This window comes from Salmo salar, chromosome ssa10 (assembly GCF_905237065.1).
Source record: "Salmo salar chromosome ssa10, Ssal_v3.1, whole genome shotgun sequence".
Classification (NCBI taxonomy): Eukaryota; Metazoa; Chordata; class Actinopteri; order Salmoniformes; family Salmonidae; genus Salmo; species Salmo salar.
In genome coordinates, this window is record NC_059451.1 from 56,101,937 (window position 1) to 56,122,424 (window position 20,488).

Here is a 20,488-nt window from a genome sequence, read left to right on the forward strand (position 1 = left end):
GTCTTGTAGACATGGTGCAGTGTGTTAAGACAGGGCTGTCTTGTAGACATGGTGTAGTGTGTCAAGGCCGGTGTGTAGACATGGTGCAATGTGTTAAGGATATTTTGGTATTTGTTTCACTTCTCCATTGCTGCATTGTTCCCAAAATGTTTTGTTAACCGTAACCCTAACCCATAATCTTAATCATTTTAGATAACCCTTCCCCTAACCCTAATCTTAACCCTTTAACCTGTCTCCTAAATTTAACCCTAATCCCTAGCCTAGCTAACGTTAGGCAGCTAGCCTTCTCCACACTGCTAGGACCTAATAATATCTCAGCCTTCTCCACACTGCTAGGACCTAATAATATCTCAGCCTTCTCCACACTGCTAGGACCTAATAATATCTCAGCCTTCTCCACACTGCTAGTACCTAATAATATCTCAGCCTTCTCCACACTGCTAGGACCTAATAATATCTCAGCCTTCTCCACACTGCTAGGACCTAATAATATCTCAGTCTTCTCCACACTGCTAGGACCTAATAATATCTCAGTCTTCTCCACACTGCTAGGACCTAATAATGTCTCAGTCTTCTCCACAACTACACTTCTGGGTACCTAATAATATCTCAGCCTTCTCCACACTGCTAGGACCTAATAATATATCAGCCTTCTTCACACTGCTAGGACCTAATAATGTCTCAGCCTTCTCCACACTGCTAGGACCTAATAATATCTCAGCCTTCTCCACACTGCTAGGACCTAATAATGTATCAGCCTTCTCCACAACCACACTGCTAGGACCTAATAATATCTCAGCCTTCTCCACACTGCTATGACCTAATAATGTATCAGCCTTCTCCACATCCACACTGCTAGGCCCTAATAATATCTCAGCCTTCTCCACACTGCTATGACCTAATAATGTATCAGCCTTCTCCACACTGCTAGGACCTAATAATATCTCAGCCTTCTCCACACTGCTAGGACCTAATAATATCTCAGCCTTCTCCACACTGCTAGGACCTAATAATGTATCAGCCTTCTCCACACTGCTAGGACCTAATACTATATCAGCCTTCTCCACAACCACACTGCTAGGACCTAATAATATCTCAGCCTTCTCCACACTGCTAGGACCTAATAATGTCTCAGCCTTCTCCACACTGCTAGGACCTAATACTGTATCAGCCTTCTCCACAACCACACTGCTAGGCCCTAATAATATCTCAGCCTTCTCCACACTGCTAGGACCTAATAATATCTCAGCCTTCTCCACACTGCTAGGACCTAATAATATCTCAGCCTTCTCCACACTGCTAGGACCTAATAATGTATCAGCCTTCTCCACACTGCTAGGACCTAATAATGTATCAGCCTTCTCCACACTGCTAGGACCTAATAATATCTCAGCCTTCTCCACACTGCTAGGACCTAATAATGTATCAGCCTTCTCCACACTGCTAGGACCTAATAATGTATCAGCCTTCTCCACACTGCTAGGACCTAATAATGTATCAGCCTTCTCCACACTGCTAGGACCTAATAATGCCTCAGCCTTCTCCACACTGCTAGGACCTAATAATGTCTCAGTCTTCTCCACACTGCTAGGACCTAATAATATCTCAGCCTTCTCCACACTGCTAGTACCTAATAATATATCAGCCTTCTCCACACTGCTAGGGCCTAATAATATCTCAGCCTTCTCCACACTGCTAGGACCTAATAATGTCTCAGCCTTCTCCACACTGATAGGACCTAATAATATCTCAGCCTTCTCCACACTGCTAGGGCCTAATAATGTTCATCCTGACTCGATCCTGTCCCAGTCCCTGCCACTGAAAAACATCCCCACAGCATGATGCTGCCACCACCATGCTTCACTGTAGGGATGGTGCCAGGTTTCCTCCAGACATGATGCTTGGCATTCAGGACAAAGGGTTCAATCTTGGTTTCATCAGACCAGAGAATCTTGTTTCTCATGGTCTGAGAATCTTTAGGTGCCTTTTGGCGAACTCCAAGCGGGCTGTCATGTGCCTTTTACTGAGGAGTGGCTTCCGTCTGGCCACTCTACCATAAAGACCTGATTGGTGGAGTGCTGCAGAGAAAGTTGTCCTTCTGGAATGTTGTCCCATCATAACAGAGGAACTCTGGAGCTCTGTCAGAGTGACCATCGGGTTCTTGCACACCTCCCTGACCAAGGCCCTTCTCCCCCAATTGCTCAGTTTGGCAGGGCGGCCAGCTCTAGGAAGAGTCTTGGTGGTTCCAAACTTCTTCCATTTAAGAATGATAGAGGCCACTGTGTTCTTAGAGACCTTCAATTCTGTAGACATTTTTTGGTACCCTTCCCCAGATCTGTGCCTCGACACGATCCTGTCTCTGAACTCTACGAACAATTCCTTCTGACATGCACTGTCAACTGTGGGCAGGTGTGTGCCTTTCCAAATCAATTTAATTTACCACAGGTGGATTCCAATCAAGTTGTAGAAACATCCCAATGATAATCAATGGAAACAGGATGCACCTGAGCTCAATTTTGAGTCTCATAGCAAAGGGTCTGAATACTTATGTAAATAAGTTATTTTATTTGTAATAAATTTGCAAAAAAAAACGGTTTTCGCTTTGTCGTTATGGGGTATTGTGTGTAGATTGCTGAAGATGCATTTTAGAATAAGGCTGTAGCGTAAAACAAAATGTGTTAAAAAGTGAAGGCATCTGAATACTTTCCGAAGGCACTGTACACATCTATACATTCACAACCACTCTAGGGGAACAGGACAGGAGGTCAGTTTGAATTACTGTACAGTCTGATGATGAATATAGAATGCTGGGACCCAGAGGTATTGTACAGTCATGTATCTAGAGATAGCAATACTGTCAGGTGGTAGTATACTTTAAATACTGTCACGTGGTAGTATACTGTAAATACTGTCAGGTGGTAGTATACTGTAAATACTGCCAGGTGGTAGTATACTGTAAATACTGTCAGGTGGTAGTATACTGGAAATACTGTCAGGTGGTAGTATACTGTAAATACTGCCAGGTGGTAGTATACTGTAAATACTGTCAGGTGGTAGTATACTGTAAATACTGTCAGGTGGTAGTGTACTGTAAATACTGTCAGGTGGTAGTATACTGTAAATACTGTCAGGTGGTAGTATACTGTAAATACTGTCAGGTGGTAGTATACTGAAAATACTGTCAGGTGGTAGTGTACTGTAAATACTGTCAGGTGGTAGTATACTGTAAATACTGCCAGGTGATAATATACTGTAAATACTGCCAGGTGGTAGTATACTGTAAATACTGCCAGGTGGTAGTATACTGTAAATACTGCCAGGTGGTAGTATACTGTAAATACAGCCAGGTGGTAGTATACTGTAAATACTGCCAGGTGGTAGTATACTGTAAATACTGTCAGGTGGTAGTATACTGTAAATACTGTCAGGTGGTAGTGTACTATAAATACTGTCAGGTGGTAGTATAATGTAAATACAGCTCCAGAGATGTGGTGGTTTGAGTTTAGTTTGTTTTTACAGGGACAGTGCACATTAATCAATGTTTCAGTAAAAGTGCCGGTTTTAGCCAGCCGGCTAATTTTCAACCGCAGTCCCTGGGCAGGTTATTAAAAACAATTACAATACAGACAATCAATGAGCAGTGAGCACACGCAGAGCAACATAGGACAAGCAAGACATAGCATACAAACAGAGCAACATAGAACAAGCAAGACATAGCATACAGACAGAGCAACATAGGACAAGCAAGATGTAGCATACAAACAGAGCAACATAGAACAAGCAAGACGTAGCATACAGACAGAGCAACATAGGACAAGCAAGATGTAGCATACAGACAGAGCAACATAGAACAAAAAGCAACAAGACAAAATCCATAAAAGCAACAAAGTGTTTCCATACCTCACAAGCTACAGACAACAGACAACATGGAAAGCGGCAATACACAGCTAGGGATTATGTTCACAAATCTGATTGACCTTTAGCCATGTCTTCATGCATTTTGTGAAAGTGTGATATGTGGTGCAGTTATGTGTGTCTGATGGTAGTGTATTCCAGACATGGGAAGCTCTCACAGAGAAAGCGGATTTACTAAAGGTGTTTTTCCTTAAGGGAACTATACAGTCACCTCTCATGGCAGACCTTGTGGATCTGCTGCCATATGTTTGGGTTTTCTGTTTAACTAAAGTACTGAGTGGAGGGGGAGCCAGGACATTTAGGATCTTGAATACAAGACATGCGTCGGTGTATTGCACAAGATTTTCCCAACTCAGGAGCTCATGCTTTCTGAGGATGTAACAGTGATGGTGGCTATTGGGCTTCCTATCAAGCACTTTGAGAGCCTGTTTGTAGACAGGCTGAATAGGTTTTAATGTTGTACAGCAAGCTTGGGCCCAACTAGTCAAGCAGTATGTTAAGTGTGTGGGGGGGGGGGGGTATCATAGATTTAAAGTACAGTTTTGCTACCTCTGTAGTCAAACAATTTCGTATAAATCGGAAATTAGCTAGGTTGAATTTGGTTATTTGAATTACCTTTTTCACATGCTTTTTAAAAGAGAGGTTGGAATCAAGTATGATGCCAAAGTACTTCAAATCAGATACCACCTGGAGCTTCTCCCCTGATACACAGACATCTGGTTCAGTAGCATCTGTTGCCCTCTTTGTGAACAACATGCAAACAGTTTTTTTCACATTGGGATGCAAACATGAGTCACTGAGCCACTTTGTAACCTGGACCATTACATTAGTGAGTTCTTGTGCAGCTTGTTGTTTGCTCTTTGCATGCACATATATCACTGTATCATCTGCATACATTTGAACTTCAGACCCAGTACAGACAGAAGGCAGATCATTAATGTACAGGCTGAACAGGAGGGGCCCCAGTATTGACAGAAGGCAGATCATGAATGTACAGGCTGAACAGGAGGGGCCCCAGTATTGACCCTTGGGGCACACCCACATCATAGCTAAGAGTGGGCGACAGCTCATTGCTCACTCTTACACATTGAGTTCTGCCTTCAATGTATGATTTCATCCATCTCAAGGCATCGGGGGAAAAGTTGAACTTGGACAATTTTGTGATGAGAATCTCATGGTTTACAGTATCAAATGCCTTCCTTAGGTCCAGAAACACAGCCCCAACAACACCCCCTTCTGGGGTTCACTTCTTACTGAAGATGTTTTTCTCCAATCCTTTGAGTCTATTCATCAGATAAATATCTTGGACAGAATATCCCCCCCATGTGTTTCTTAAAGCTGACACTTTGTTTCTTCTCACCTTTAATAGTACTGTTTGATTGAAGTTATATTTTACTGGGTAGAAGCATCTATTTTTTGGGGGGGGCCTGGCTGCTCTGTGATTGTAACACAGTTGGTTTAGCTACCAGGCTGGTCTGGGCTGGCTGCTCTGTGATTGTAACACAGTTGGTTTAGCTACCAGGCTGGTCTGGCCTGACTGCTCTGTGATTGTAACACAGTTGGTTTAGCTACCAGGCTGGTCTGGGCTGGCTGCTCTGTGATTGTAACACTGTTGGTTTAGCTACCAGGCTGGTCTGGGCTGGCTGCTCTGTGATTGTAACACCGTTGATTTAGCTACCAGGCTGGTCTGGGCTGGCCGGTCTGTGATTGTAACACAGTTGGTTTCACTACCAGGCTGGTCTGGGCTGGCCAGTCTGTGATTGTAACACAGTTGGTTTAGCTACCAGGCTGGTCTGGGCTGGCTGCTCTGTGATTGTAACACCGTTGGTTTAGCTACCAGGCTGGTCTGGGCTGGCTGCTCTGTGATTGTAACACAGTTGGTTTAGCCCCCAGGCTGGTCTGGGCTGGCCGGTCTGTGATTGTAACACAGTTGGTTTAGCTACCAGGCTGGTCTGGGCTGGCCGGTCTGTGATTGTAACACAGTTGGTTTAGCTACCAGGCTGGTCTGGGCTGGCCAGTCTGTGATTGTAACACAGTTGGTTTCACTACCAGGCTGGTCTGGGCTGGCTGCTCTGTGATTGTAACACAGTTGGTTTAGCTACCAGGCTGGTCTGGGCTGGCCGGTCTGTGATTGTAACACAGTTGGTTTAGCTACCAGGCTGGTCTGGGCTGGCCAGTCTGTGATTGTAACACAGTTGGTTTCACTACCAGGCTGGTCTGGGCTGGCTGCTCTGTGATTGTAACACAGTTGGTTTAGCTACCAGGCTGGTCTGGGCTGGCCGGTCTGTGATTGTAACACAGTTGGTTTCACTACCAGGCTGGTCTGGGCTGGCTGCTCTGTGATTGTAACACAGTTGGTTTCACTACCAGGCTGGTCTGGGCTGGCCGGTCTGTGATTGTAACAGTTGGTTTAGCTACCAGGCTGGTCTGGGCTGGCTGCTCTGTGATTGTAACACAGTTGGTTTCACTACCAGGCTGGTCTGTGCAGTCAGCAGGATGTTATAGTCTCTGTCCAGATACACTTGACCATCATATACTATGAACCCTTGAGGGATTGCTGATGCTAATACTTTCAACTAGAGGTCGACCGATTATGATTTTTCAACGCCGATACCGATTATTGGAGGGCCAAAAAAGCCGCTGCCGATTAATCGGCCGATCTTTATATATATATTTGTAATAATGACAATTACAACAATACTGAATGAACAATGAACACTTATTTTAACTTAATATAGCTCATCAATAAAATCAATTTAGCCTCAAATAAATAATGAAACATGTTCAATTTGGTTTAAATAATGCAAAAACAAAGTGTTGGAGAAGAAAGTAAAAGTGCAATATGTGCCATGTGTCACGATCGTCATAATAATTGGACCAAGGCGCAGCGTGAGTAGCGTTCCACATCTTTATTATAATGTGAAACTTCATCAAAATACAAAAACAATAATGATCAAACGAAACGTGAAGACAGTGAAGTGCAAATAGGCACCTACACAAAAACAAGATCCCAACAAAACACAGTGGGGAAATGGCTGCCTAAATATGATCCCCAATCAGAGACAACGCTAAACAGCTGCCTCTGATTGGGAACCATACCAAACATACCAACATAGAAATAAACAACATAGAACACCCCCAGTCACGCCCTGACCTACTATACCATAGAGAACCAAGGACTCTCTATGGTCAGAGCGTGACACCATATAAAAAAGCTAACGTTTAAGTTCCTTGCTCAGAACATGAGAACATATGAAAGCTAGTGGTTCCTTTTAACATGAGTCTTCAATTTTCCCAGGTAAGAAGTTTTAGGTTGTAGTTATTATAGGAATTATAGGACTATTTCTCTCTATACCATTTGTATTTCATATACCTTTGACTATTGGATGTTCTAATAGGTACTTTAGTATTGCTAGCCTAATCTCGGGAGTTGATAGGCTTGAAGTCATAAACAGCACAATGCTTGAAGCACAGTGAAGAGCTGCTTGCAAACGCAGGAAAGTGCTGTTTGAATGAATGCTTGCGAACCTGCTACTGCCTACCACCGCTCAGTCAGACTGCTCTATCAAATCATAGACTTAATTATGATATAATAAACACACAGAAATACGAGCCTTAGGTCATTAATATGGTCAAATCCAGAAACGATCATTTCGAAAACATAACGTTTATCCTTTCAGTGAAATACAGAACCGTTCTGTATTTTATCTAACGGGTGGTATCCATAAGTCTAAATATTGCTGTTACATTGCACAACCTTCAATGTCAATGTTAATTCCGTAAAATTCTGGCAAATTAGTACGCAACGAGCCAGGCGGCCCAAACTGCTGCATATACCCTGACTCTGTGTGCAATCAACGCAAGAGAAATGACACAATTTCCCTAGTTTAATATTGCCTGCTAACATGAATTTCTTTAAACTAAATATGCAGATTTAAAAAATATATACTTCTGTGTATTGATTTTAAGAAAGGCATTGATGTTTATGGTTAGGTACATTCGTGCAATGATTGTGCTTTTTTCGCAAATGCGCTTTTGTTAAATCATCCCCGTTTGGCAAAGTTGGCTGTCTTTGTTAGGAAGAAATAGTCTTCACAGTTCGCAACGAGCCAGGCGGCCCAAACTCCTGCATATACCCTGACTCTTTTGCACAGAACGCAAGAGAAGTGACACAATTTCCCAAGTTAAAAGAAATTCATGTTAGCAGGCAATATTAAGTAAATATGCAGGTTTAAAAATATATACTTGTGTATTGATTTTAAGAAAGGCGTTGATGTTTATGGTTAGGTACACATTGGTGCAACGACAGTGCTTTTTTCGCGAATACGCTTGTTAAATTGTCACGTCCTGACCAGTAGAGGGAGTATTTGTATTATATATTTGGTCAGGACGTGGCAGAGGGGTATTTGTTTCATATGGTTCCGGTTGTGTGTGTAGTATATAAGGGGTGTTTGGTTTATCTAGTCCGGGGTTTTTGTGTATGTTCTAGTGTTGGTTTTCTATGGTTTTCTAGTTTGTATATTTCTTTGTAGTCTGTGTGGCTCTCGATCAGGAACAGCTGTTCATCATTGTTCCTGATTGGGAGTCATATTTAAAATGCTTGTTTTCACCTGTTTAGTTGTGGGTAGTTGTAGTTTGCACTGCTGTGAGTATAGCCTGTGAAACTGTTGTCTGTCCTTCTTTTCTATTGTTGTTTTTGAGGTTCTCTTTATTTAATACATTATAAAGATGAGCATCCACATTCCTGCTGCGTTTTGGTCATCAATACACAACGACACCCGTGACATAAATCACCCGTTTGGCGAAGTAGGCTGTGATTCAATGATAAATTAACAGGCACCGCATCGATTATATGCAACGCAGGACACGCTAGATAAACTAGTAATATCATCAACCATGTGTAGTTGACTAGTGATTATGTTAAGATATATTTAATGCTAGCTAGCACCTTACCTTGGCTCCTTGCTGCACTCGCATAACAGGTAGTCAGCCTGCCACGCTGTCTCCTCTTGGAATGCAATGTAATCGGCCATGATCGGTGTCCCAAAAAATGCCGATTACCGGTTGTTACGAAGACGTGAAATCGGCCCTAATTAATCGGCCATTCCGATTAATCGGTCGACCTCTACCTTCAACCCACCAACAAAAAAAACAAGCTAGCTGGCCTAAAGCCTATGAAGAAGAGATCAACCTCAAACTTCATGGATTTCTGCTATTCTTCTTTACTTATTAGGTTTTCTTTGACAGGGCCATTAAACATTAATCAACATTTGTAAACAGATTTACATCCCTACATTCTGTCACCTGGCACTTTCCGTTTCTCCCACCCCCAGGACTAATTCATCGGAGTCGTAGTAATAGGCAGTAATTAATTCATTTTCTCAGGCCACAAAACAATCAGCTTCATCACCAGTACTGCTCAGTGAGTGAATGAATAATGTGGCAGATTGTTGGTTTCTGTATCCTGTAGACTACACTACTTCCCCATTGGGCACAAACTGGGCACAACATTACTTCCACATAATTTCAGCAAAACACTGCAATGTGATGACATTGAATCAATGTGGAAAACTGATTTGATTTATAAAAAGTCATCAATGTAAAGGAATTTTGTGAAGTTAGTATTTTTTTTTCACGTAACTTTTAACCCAAATTCAGTGACATGGTAAAAAAAATTTGGGGGGGGGATTTCAAATTGAATTCACGTTATTTGACAACTTAAATCAAATGTTAAAACTAGACATTTTACTGACTTCTGTTCCCAGTGGGTCTCTACTATAGAAAACCTCCTTACCCAGTGGGTCTCTACTGTAGAAAACCTCCTTACCCAGGGAGTCTCTACTATAGAAAACCTCCTTACCCAGTGGGTCTCTACTGTAGAAAACCTCCTTACCCAGTGGGTCTCTAATTTAGAAAATCTCCTTACCCAGTGGGTCTCTCTGTAGAAAACCTCCTTACCCAGTGGGTCTCTACTGTAGAAAACCTCCTTACCCAGTGGGTCTCTACTGTAGAAAACCTCCGTACCCAGTGGGTCTCTACAGTAGAAAACCTCCTTACCCAGGGGGTCTCTAATGTAGAAAACCTCCTTACCCAGTGGGTCTCTACAGTAGAAAACCTCCTTACCCAGTGGGTCTCTACTCCAGAAAACCTCCTTACCCAGTGGGTCTCTGCTCCAGAAAACCTCCTTACCCAGTGGGTCTCTACTCCAGAAAACCTCCTTACCCAGGGAGTCTCTACAGTAGATTACCTCCTTACCCAGGGAGTCTCTACTGTAGAAAACCTCCTTGCCCAGTGGGTGTCTACTGTAGAAAACCTCCTTACCCAGGGGGTACCAATCACTCACCTTTATGTTGTTTAATGTCATAAGGGTGTTTGATAACTGAACCTAATATTTCTACCTCCCAGACAGATCACCATAGAGGAAGGAGAACAGCGGGCCAAGGAGCTCAGCGTCATGTTTATAGAGACCAGCGCCAAGACAGGCTACAACGTCAAACAGGTTAGTGTTTATTGAGACCAGCGCCAAGACAGGCTACAACGTCAAACAGGTTAGTGTTTACAGAGACCAGCGCCAAGACAGGCTACAACGTCAAACAGGTTAGTGTTTATTGAGACCAGCGCCAAGACAGGCTACAACGTCAAACAGGTTAGTGTTTATTGAGACCAGCGTCAAGACAGGCTACAACGTCAAACAGGTTAGTGTTTACAGAGACCAGCGCCAAGACTGGCTACAACGTCAAACAGGTTAGTGTTTATAGAGACCAGCGCCAAGACAGGCTACAACGTCTAACAGGTTAGTGTTTATTGAGACCAGCGCCAAGACAGGCTACAACATCAAACAGGTTAGTGTTTATAGAGACCAGCGCCAAGACAGGCTACAACGTCAAACAGGTTAGTGTTTATTGAGACCAGCGTCAAGACAGGCTACAACGTCAAACAGGTTAGTGTTTACAGAGACCAACGCCAAGACAGGCTACAACGTCTAACAGGTTAGTGTTTACAGAGACCAGCGCCAAGACAGGCTTCAACGTCTAACAGGTTAGTGTTTACAGAGACCAGCGCCAAGACAGGCTACAACGTCTAACAGGTTAGTGTTTATAGAGACCAACGCCAAGACAGGCTACAACGTCTAACAGGTTAGTGTTTACAGAGACCAGCGCCAAGACAGGCTACAACGTCAAACAGGTTAGTGTTTACAGAGACCAGCGCCAAGACAGGCTACAACATCTAACAGGTTAGTGTTTATAGAGACCAGCGCCAAGACAGGCTACAACGTCTAACAGGTTAGTGTTTATTGAGACCAGCGCCAAGACAGGCTACAACATCAAACAGGTTAGTGTTTATAGAGACCAGCGCCAAGACAGGCTACAACGTCAAACAGGTTAGTGTTTACAGAGACCAGCGCCAAGACAGGCTACAACGTCAAACAGGTTAGTGTTTATAGAGACCAGCGCCAAGACAGGCTACAACGTCTAACAGGTTAGTGTTTATAGAGACCAGCGCCAAGACAGGCTACAACGTCAAACAGGTTAGTGTTTATAGAGACCAGCGCCAAGACAGGCTACAACGTCAAACAGGTTAGTGTTTACAGAGACCAGCGCCAAGACAGGCTACAACGTCCAACAGGTTAGTGTTTATAGAGACCAGCGGCAAGACAGGCTACAACGTCTAACAGGTTAGTGTTTACAGAGACCAGCGCCAAGACAGGCTACAACGTCTAACAGGTTAGTGTTTATAGAGACCAGCGCCAAGACAGGCTACAACGTCAAACAGGTTAGTGTTTACAGAGACCAGCGCCAAGACAGGCTACAACATCTAACAGGTTAGTGTTTATAGAGACCAGCGCCAAGATAGGCTACACCGTCAAACAGGTTAGTGTTTATTGAGACCAGCGCCAAGACAGGCTACAACGTCAAACAGGTTAGTGTTTATAGAGACCAGCGCCAAGACAGGCTACAACGTCAAACAGGTTAGTGTTTATTGAGACCATCGCCAAGACAGGCTACAACGTCAAACAGGTTAGTGTTTATTGAGACCAGCGCCAAGACAGGCTACAACGTCAAACAGGTTAGTGTTTATTGAGACCAGCGTCAAGACAGGCTACACCGTCAAACAGATTAGTGTTTATAGAGACCAGCGTCAAGACAGGCTACACCGTCAAACAGGTTAGTGTTTATAGAGACCAGCGTCAAGACAGGCTACACCGTCAAACAGGTTAGTATTTATAGAGACCAGCATCATCTTTATGTATTATTAGCAATATGCTTTAAATGACCTTAAACATCTCCTTTAAGTGCTCTATACTATGTACAAAAAAAGAAGATGGTATGTGTTAAAAAGTTAAGTTTATTCAAAAATTGTATTTTACCTTTATTTAACTCGGCAAGTCAGTTAAGAGCAAATTCTTATTTTACAATGACAGCCTAGGAACAGTGGGTTAACTTGCCTTGTTCAGGGGCAGAACGACAGATTTGTACCTTGTCAGCTCGGGGATTTGAAGTTGCAACCTTTCGGTTACTAGTCCAACGCTCAACGACTAGGCTACCCTCATTGTTATTGTCTGTAGAGCAAGTCCTCACTGGGAGATCAATTCAGTAGTCTAAACAGAGGAGGGCAGGAATCGACAGGAAGAAAAACACAAGCAAAAGTAATACTGTAGTATGATCCCCTATAGGACTGGCAATCTCTCCTGTTATAGTGTATTATCGCATATAGGACTGGACATCTCTCCTTGTTATAGTGTAGTATTATCCCCTATAGGACTGGCCATCTCTCCTGTTATAGTGTATTATCCCATATAGGACTGGACATCTCTCCTTGTTATAGTGTAGTATTATCCCCTATAGGACTGGCCATCTCTCCTGTTATAGTGTATTATCCCATATAGGACTGGACATCTCTCCTTGTTATAGTGTAGTATTATCCCCTATAGGACTGGCCATCTCTCCTGTTATAGTGTAATATCCCATATAGGACTGGACATCTCTCCTTGTTATAGTGTAGTATTATCCCCTATAGGACTGGCCATCTCTCCTGTTATAGTGTATTATCCCCTATAGGACTGGCCATCTCTCCTTGTTATAGTGTAGTATTATCCCCTATAGGACTGGCCATCTCTCCTGTTATAGTGTAGTATTATCCCCTATAGGACTGGCCATCTCTCCTTGTTATAGTGTAGTATTATCTCATAAAGGACTGGCCATCTCTCCTTGTTATAGTGTAGTATTATCTCATAAAGGACTGGCCATCTCTCCTTGATATAGTATCCTAAAAAGAAAGCTGAAATGTCTTCAGTCAATAAGTATTCAACCCCTTTGTTATGGCAAGCCTAAATACGTTCAGGAGTAAAAATGTGCTTAACAAGTCACATAATACGTTTCATGGACTCACTCTGTATCCAATAATCATGTTTAACATGAGTTTTAAATGACTACCTCATCTCTGCACCCCACACATACAATTATCTGTAAGGTCCCTCAGTCGTGTAGTGAATTTCAAGCACAAAGACCAGGGAGGTTTTCCAATGTCTCGCAAAGAAGGGCACCGATTGGTAAAAATTAAGAAAAAAAAGCAGACACTGAATATCCCTTTGAGCATGGTGAAGTTATTAATTACACTTTTGATGGTGTATCAATACACCCAGTCACTACAAAGATACAGGCGTCCTTCCTAACTCAGTTGCCGGAGAAGAAGGAAACCGCTCAGGGATTTCACCATGAGGCCAATGGTGACTTTAAAACAGTTTCAGAGTTTAATGGCTGTGATAGGGGAGAACTGAGGATGGATCAACAACATTGTAGTTATTCCACCATTCTAACCTAAATGACAGAGTGAAAAGAAGGAGGCCTGTACAGAATAATAATATTCCAAATATTTCATCCTGTTAGCAACAAGACACTAAGGTAATTCTGCAACAAATGTGGTAAAGAAATTATCTTTATGTCCTGAATGCAAAGCGTTATGTTTGGAGCAAATCTACCACAACACATCACTGAGTACCACTCTTCATATGTTCAAGCATGGTGGTGGCTGCATCATGTTATGGGTATGCTTGTCATCAGCAAGGACTAAGGAGTATTTTAGGATAAAAATAAACAGAATAGATCTAAGGCAAAATCCTAGAGGAAAACCTGGTTCAGTCTGCTTTCCACCAGACACTGGGAGATGAATTCACCTTTCAGCAGGACAATAACCTAAAACACAAGGTCAGATATACACTGGACTTGCTTACCAAGATGACATTGAATGTTCCTGAGTGGCCTAGTTACAGTTTTGACTTAAATCGGCTTATACACTGAACAACAATGTTAAGGCTACATGTAAAGTGTTGGTCCCATGTTTCATGAGCTGAAATAAAATCTGTCTGATATTTTCCATACGCACAAAAAGCTTATTCTTGTCAAATGTTGGGCACAAATTTGTTTACATCCCTGTTAGTAAGCATTTCTCCTTTGCCAAGATATTCCATCCACCTGACAGGTGTGGCATATCAAGAAGCTGATTAATCAGCATGATCGTTACACAGGTGCATGTTGTGCTGGGGACAATAAAAGGCCACTCTAAAATGTGCAGTTTTGTCACACAATACAATGCCACAGATGTCTCAAGTTTTGAGGGAGCATGCAATTGGCATGCTGACTGCAGGAATATCCACCAGAACTGTTGCCAGATGATTGGATGTTCATTTCTCTACCATAAGCCGCCTACAATGTCATTTTAGAGAATTTGACAGTACGTCCAACTGGCCTCACAACCGCAGACCATGTTTATGGTGTTGTGTGGGTGAGCGGTTTGCTGACATCAGCGTTGTGAACAGGTAACTCTGTTCACAATGCTGACGTTAGCAAACCACTCATGATGGAGGTGGAGTTATGGTATGGGCAGGCATAAGCTACGGACAATGAACACAATTGCATTTTATCGATGGAAATTTGAATGCACAGAGAAACCGTGACGAGATCCTGAGGCCCATTGTTGTGTCATTCATCCGCCGCCATCACTTCATGTTTAAGCATGATAATGCACGGCCCCATGTTGCAAGAACATGTACACAATTCCTTGAAGCTGAAAATGTCCCAGTTCTTCCATGGCCTGCCTACTCACCAGACATGTCACCCGTTGAGCATGTTTGGGATGCTCTGGATCAACGTGTACGACAGCATGTTCTAGTTCCCACCAATATCCAGCAACTTCGCACACCCATTGAAGAGGAGTGGGACAACATTCCACAGACCACAATCAACAGCCTGATCAACTCTATGCGAAGGAGATGTGTCATGCTGCATGAGGCAAATGGTGGTCACACCAGATACGGACTGGTTTTCTGATCCACGCCCCTACTTTTTTTGTAAAGGTATTTGTGACCAACAGATGCATATCTGTATTCCCAGTCATGTGAAATCCATAGATTAGGGGCTAATGAATTTATTTATATTGACTGATTTCCTCATATGAAATGTAACTCAGTAAAATATTTGATGTTGTGTTTTTATTTTTGTTCAGTATAAATTACCTTGAAAATCTATGGTAAGACTTGAAAATGGCTGTCTAGCAATGATCAACAAGAAACTTGACAGAGATTGAAGAATTTAAAATAATAATTTGTAAAGCTCTTAGAGTCGTACCCAGAAAGACTCACAGCTCTTAGAGACGTACCCAGAAAGACTCGCAGCTCTTAGAGACGTTCCCAGAAAGACTCACAGCTCTTAGAGACGTTCCCAGAAAGACTCACAGCTCTTAGAGACTTACCCAGAAAGACTCACAGCTCTTAGAGACTTACCCAGAAAGACTCACAGCTCTTAGAGACTTACCCAGAAAGACTCACAGCTCGTAGAGACTTACCCAGAAATACTCACAGCTGTAATCACTGCCAAAGGTGGTTCTAACATGTATTGAATGTTGTGAATAGTTTTGTAAATGAGATATTTCTGTATTTCATTTTCAGAAAATTTGCACACATTTCTAAAAATATGTTTTCACTTTGTCATTATGGGGTATTGGGTGTAGATGGGTGAGAATTATTATTTTGTATCCATTTTGAATTCAGGCTGTAACACAACAAAATGTTGAATAAGTCAAGGGGTATGAATACTTTCTGAAGACACTAATATTTCTTATCACACAATGAATGTCCCACACCTTAATATGACATTTAGTGTTGACAAGTTTTAGGAAATAAATCTGTTAATTCATAGTAACTTGCAAAAGAAAGCCACGAAAAGGCCTAGCCTTTCAATGCATGCCACCAGGCCCATTCTCCTGCTTTACTTCAGGACCACTGTACACTAATGGAACAGATGACCAGAGCACAACTGATAAAACACAAAGACACATAATCCTGTTTCTAAACACTGTTGTGTTAACACTGCCTGCTTGGCCATGGCATAGCAGCCCAGACCATTGTAAACGCATACTATTCATACCAGGCAAGGGGTTCATTTGAGCTGCTGCGCTGTTTATAACCATTCTGATTAAATCTAATATCTGTCATTCGGGAGGTTTAGTGAATAGCTGTATTACAGTTAAATGCTAAACCTGTTTTTTTTTTTGTTTAATGTTTCGTTTTTACTAGAATGCAAAAATGTCGAGAGAGAGAGAGAGGGGGAGAGAGAGAGAGAGAGAGAGAGAAACATTGACAAAGCGAGAGAGAGAGAGAGAGAGAGAGAGAGAGAGAGAGTGAGAGAGAGAGAGAGAGAGAGAGAGAGAGAAACATTGAGAGAGAGAGAGAAACAGAGAGAGAGAGAGAGATCGTTACAACACTGTATATAGACATAATATGACATTTGAAATGTCTTTATTCTTTTGGAACTACTGTGAGTGTAATGTTTACTGTTCATTTTTATTGTTTATTTCACTTTTGTATATTATCTACTCCACTTGCTTTGGCAATGTTAACATATGTTTCCCATGCCAATAAAACCCCTTGAATTGAATTGAATTGAATTGAGAGAGAGAGAGAGAAACAAAGAGAGAGAAACAAAGAGAGAGAAACATAAAGAGAGAAACATAAAGAGAGAAACATAAAGAGAGAAACATAAAGAGAGAAACATAAAGAGAGAAAAAGATTGAGAGAAACAGATTGAGAGAGAGAAACATTTGAAAAGTACCAAAATTGAATGAACCATTTATAATTTGAGAGGTATTACATGTTGTATCTGCTCTCCTACCCACATTAGATGATAGTTTATGGACCCGTTTGTCTTAGGGCTCCTGGTCTAATGGCTGCCTCTCCCTGGCTGCCTCTCCCTGGCTGCCTCTCCCTGGTCTAATGGCTGCCTCTCCCTGGCTGCCTCTCCCTGGTCTAATGGCTGCCTCTCCCTGGCTGCCTCTCCCTGGCTGTCTCTCCCTGGTCTAATGGCTGCCTCTCCCTGGATGCCTCTCCCTGGTCTAATGGCTGCCTCTCCCTGGATGCCTCTCCCTGGTCTAATGGCTGCCTCTCCCTGGATGCCTCTCCCTGGCTGCCTCTCCCTGGTCTAATGGCTGCCTCTCCCTGGCTGCCTCTCCCTGGTCTAATGGCTGCCTCTCCCTGGCTGCCTCTCCCTGGCTGCCTCTCCCTGGTCTAATGGCTGCCTCTCCCTGGCTGCCTCTCCCTGGCTGCCTCTCCCTGGCTGCCTCTCCCTGGTCTAATGGCTGCCTCTCCCTGGCTGCCTCTCCCTGGCTGCCTCTCCCTGGTCTAATGGCTGCCTCTCCCTGGCTGCCTCTCCCTGGTCTAATGGCTGCCTCTCCCTGGCTGCCTCTCCCTGGTCTAATGGCTGCCTCTCCCTGGCTGCCTCTCCATGGCTGCCTCTCCCTGGCTGCCTCTCCCTGGCTGCCTCTCCCTGGTCTAATGGCTGCCTCTCCCTGGTCCATATATTCATGTCCAGCCCCCTGTGTGTTTTATCATCCAGAATAAAAGCAGCAAGGTCTTGGGTATGTCTGTGCTGTTTGGCACCATTAGGAGCCAGGGAACAGGGCCCAGGGAATAGCGATGAGTGTGTTCCTGGGTAACGCTATACTGACCCTAGTTTCAAATAGCACCCTAGTCCCTTTATAGTGCACTAGTTTTGACCAGGAACCGTAGGTGCACTATGTAGGGAATAGGGTATAATTTGGGAAATAGACACAGTCTCAGGTGGCTTCAAGGCGGAATTGACCAATAGCGCCTCAGATAAATGGAGGCTGACAAGGTTTTGGATCACCAGATTACTTTATAATGGATTTTTTTTTTCTCCCAAATCAAATCAAATTTTATTGGTCACATACACATATTTAGCAGATGTTATTGTGGGTGTAACGAAATGCTTGTGTTTGTAGCTCCAACAGTGCAGTAATATCTAACAATTCACAACAATACATATACAAATCTAAAGTAAAAGAATGGAATTAAGAAATATTAGTATGAGTAATGTCGAAGTGGTATTGACTAAAATACAGTAGAATACAGTATAAACATATGAGATGACTAAAGCAGTATGTAAACATTATTAAAGTGACAAGTGTTCCATTATTGAAGTGACCAGTGATTCGAGGTCTATGTATATAGGGCAGCAGTCTCTAAGGTGTAGGGTTGAGTAACCGGTTGGTAGCCGGCTAGTGATGGCTATTTAACAGTCTGATGGCTTTGAAATAGAAGCTGTTTTTCAGTCTCTAGGTCCCAGCTTTGATGCACCTGTACTGACCTCGCCTTCTGGATGATAGCGGGGTGACCAGGCAGTGGCTCGGGTGGTTGATGTCCATGATGATCGTTTTGGCCTTCCTGTGACATCGGGTGCTGTAGGTGTCCCGGAGGGCAGGCAGTGTAACCCCGACGATGCGTTGAGCAGTCCGCACTACCCTCAGTAGAGCCCTGCAGTTGCGGTCAGTGCAGTTGCCGTACCAGGCGGTGATACAGCCCGACAGGATGCTCTCAATTGTGCATCTGTAAAAGTTTGTGAGGGTCTTAGGTGCCAAGCCGAATTTCTTCAGCCTCCTGCGGTTGAAGAGGCGCTGTTACGTCTTCTTCACCACGCTGTCTGTGTGGGTGGACCATTTCAGAGTGTCGGTGATGTGTACACCGAGGAACTTGAAGCTTCTCCACTGCGGTCCCGTCGATGTGGATATGGGCGTGCTCACTCTGCTGTTTCCTGAAATCCACAATCAGCTCCTTTGTTTTGTTGACGTTGAGTGAGAGGTTGTTTTCCTGGCACCACTCTGCCAGGGCCCTCACCTCCTCCCTGTAGGCTGTCTCGTCAATGTTGGTAATCATGCCTACTAATGTTGTGTCGTCTGCAAACGTGGTGATTGAGTTGGACATTTACTCCTGAGGTGCTGACCTGTTTCACCCTCTACAACCACTGTGGTTATTATTGTTTGACCCTGCTGGTCATCTATGAACATTTGAACATCTTGGCCATGTTCTGTTATAATCTACACCCGGCACAGCCAGAAGAGGACTTGCCACCCCTCATAGCCTGGTTCCTCTCTAGGTTTCTTCCTAGGTTCTGGCCTTTCTAGGGAGTTTTTCCTAGCCACCGTGCTTCTACATCTGCATTGCTTGCTGTTTGGGGTTTTAGGCTGGGTTTCTATACAGCACTTTGTGACATCAGCTGATGTAAGAAGGGCTTTATAAATACATTTGATTGATTGATTGAGTTGGAGGAATGCGTGGCCACACAGTCATGGGTGAACAGGGAGTACAGGAGGGGGCTGAGCACGCACCCTTATAGGGCCCCAGTGTTGAGGATCAGCGAAGTGGAGATGTTGTTTCCTACCTTCACCACCTGAGGGTGGCACGTCAGGAAGTCCAGGACCCAGTTACACAGGGCGGGGTTGAGACCCAGGGCCTCCAGCTTGATGATGAGCTTGGAGGGTACTATGGTGTTGAAGGCTGAGCTATAGTCAATGAACAGCATTCTTACATAGGTATTCCTCTTGTCCAGATGGGAAAGGGCAGTGTGCAGTGTGATGGCATTTGCATCGTCTGTGAACCTATTGGGGCAGTAAGCAAATTGAAGTGGGTCTAGGGTGTCAGGTAAGGTAGAGGTGATATGATCCTTGACTAGTCTCTCAAAGCACATGATGACAGAAGTGAGTGCTACAGGCGATAGTCATTTAGTTCAATTACCTTCGCTTTCTTGGGTACAGGAACAATGGTGGACATCTTGAAGCAAGTGGGGACAGCAGACTGGGATAGGGAGAGATTGAATATGTCCGTAAACACTCCAGCCAGCTGGTCTCCACATGCTCTGAGGATGCGGTTAGGGAATGCCGTCTGGGCCTTGACATCCTTGCGAGGGTTAACACGTTTAAATGTCTTACTCACATTGGTCACGGAGAACGATAGCTCACATTCCTTGGTAGCGGGCCACGTCGGTGGTACTGTGTTATCCTCAAAGCGGGCGATGAAGATGTTTAGCTTGTCCGGGAGCAAGACGTCGGTGTCCGCGACGTGGCTAGTTTTCCCTTTGTAATCAGTGATTGTCTGTAGACCCTGCCACATACGTCTCATGTCTGAGCCTTTGAATTGTGACTCCACTTTGTCTCTGTACTGACGTTTTGCCTGTTTGATTGCCTTATGGAGGGAATAACTACACTGTTTGTATTCAACCACATTCCC

At 43.6% G+C, this 20,488-nt stretch overlaps 1 protein-coding gene across 3 annotated transcripts in view; it reads left to right on the forward strand.

The window, feature by feature from the left end:
* Nucleotides 1–20,488, forward strand: part of LOC106560618 (ras-related protein Rab-6B) — a 198,898-nt gene that overhangs the window by 134,663 nt on the left and 43,747 nt on the right. For all 3 annotated transcript variants that reach the window (XM_045687973.1, XM_045687974.1, XM_014123667.2), the window contains one exon: nt 10,321–10,414. In XM_045687973.1, coding sequence (XP_045543929.1) covers nt 10,321–10,414 — 94 coding nt within the window. The remainder of the gene's footprint in view (nt 1–10,320; nt 10,415–20,488) is intronic.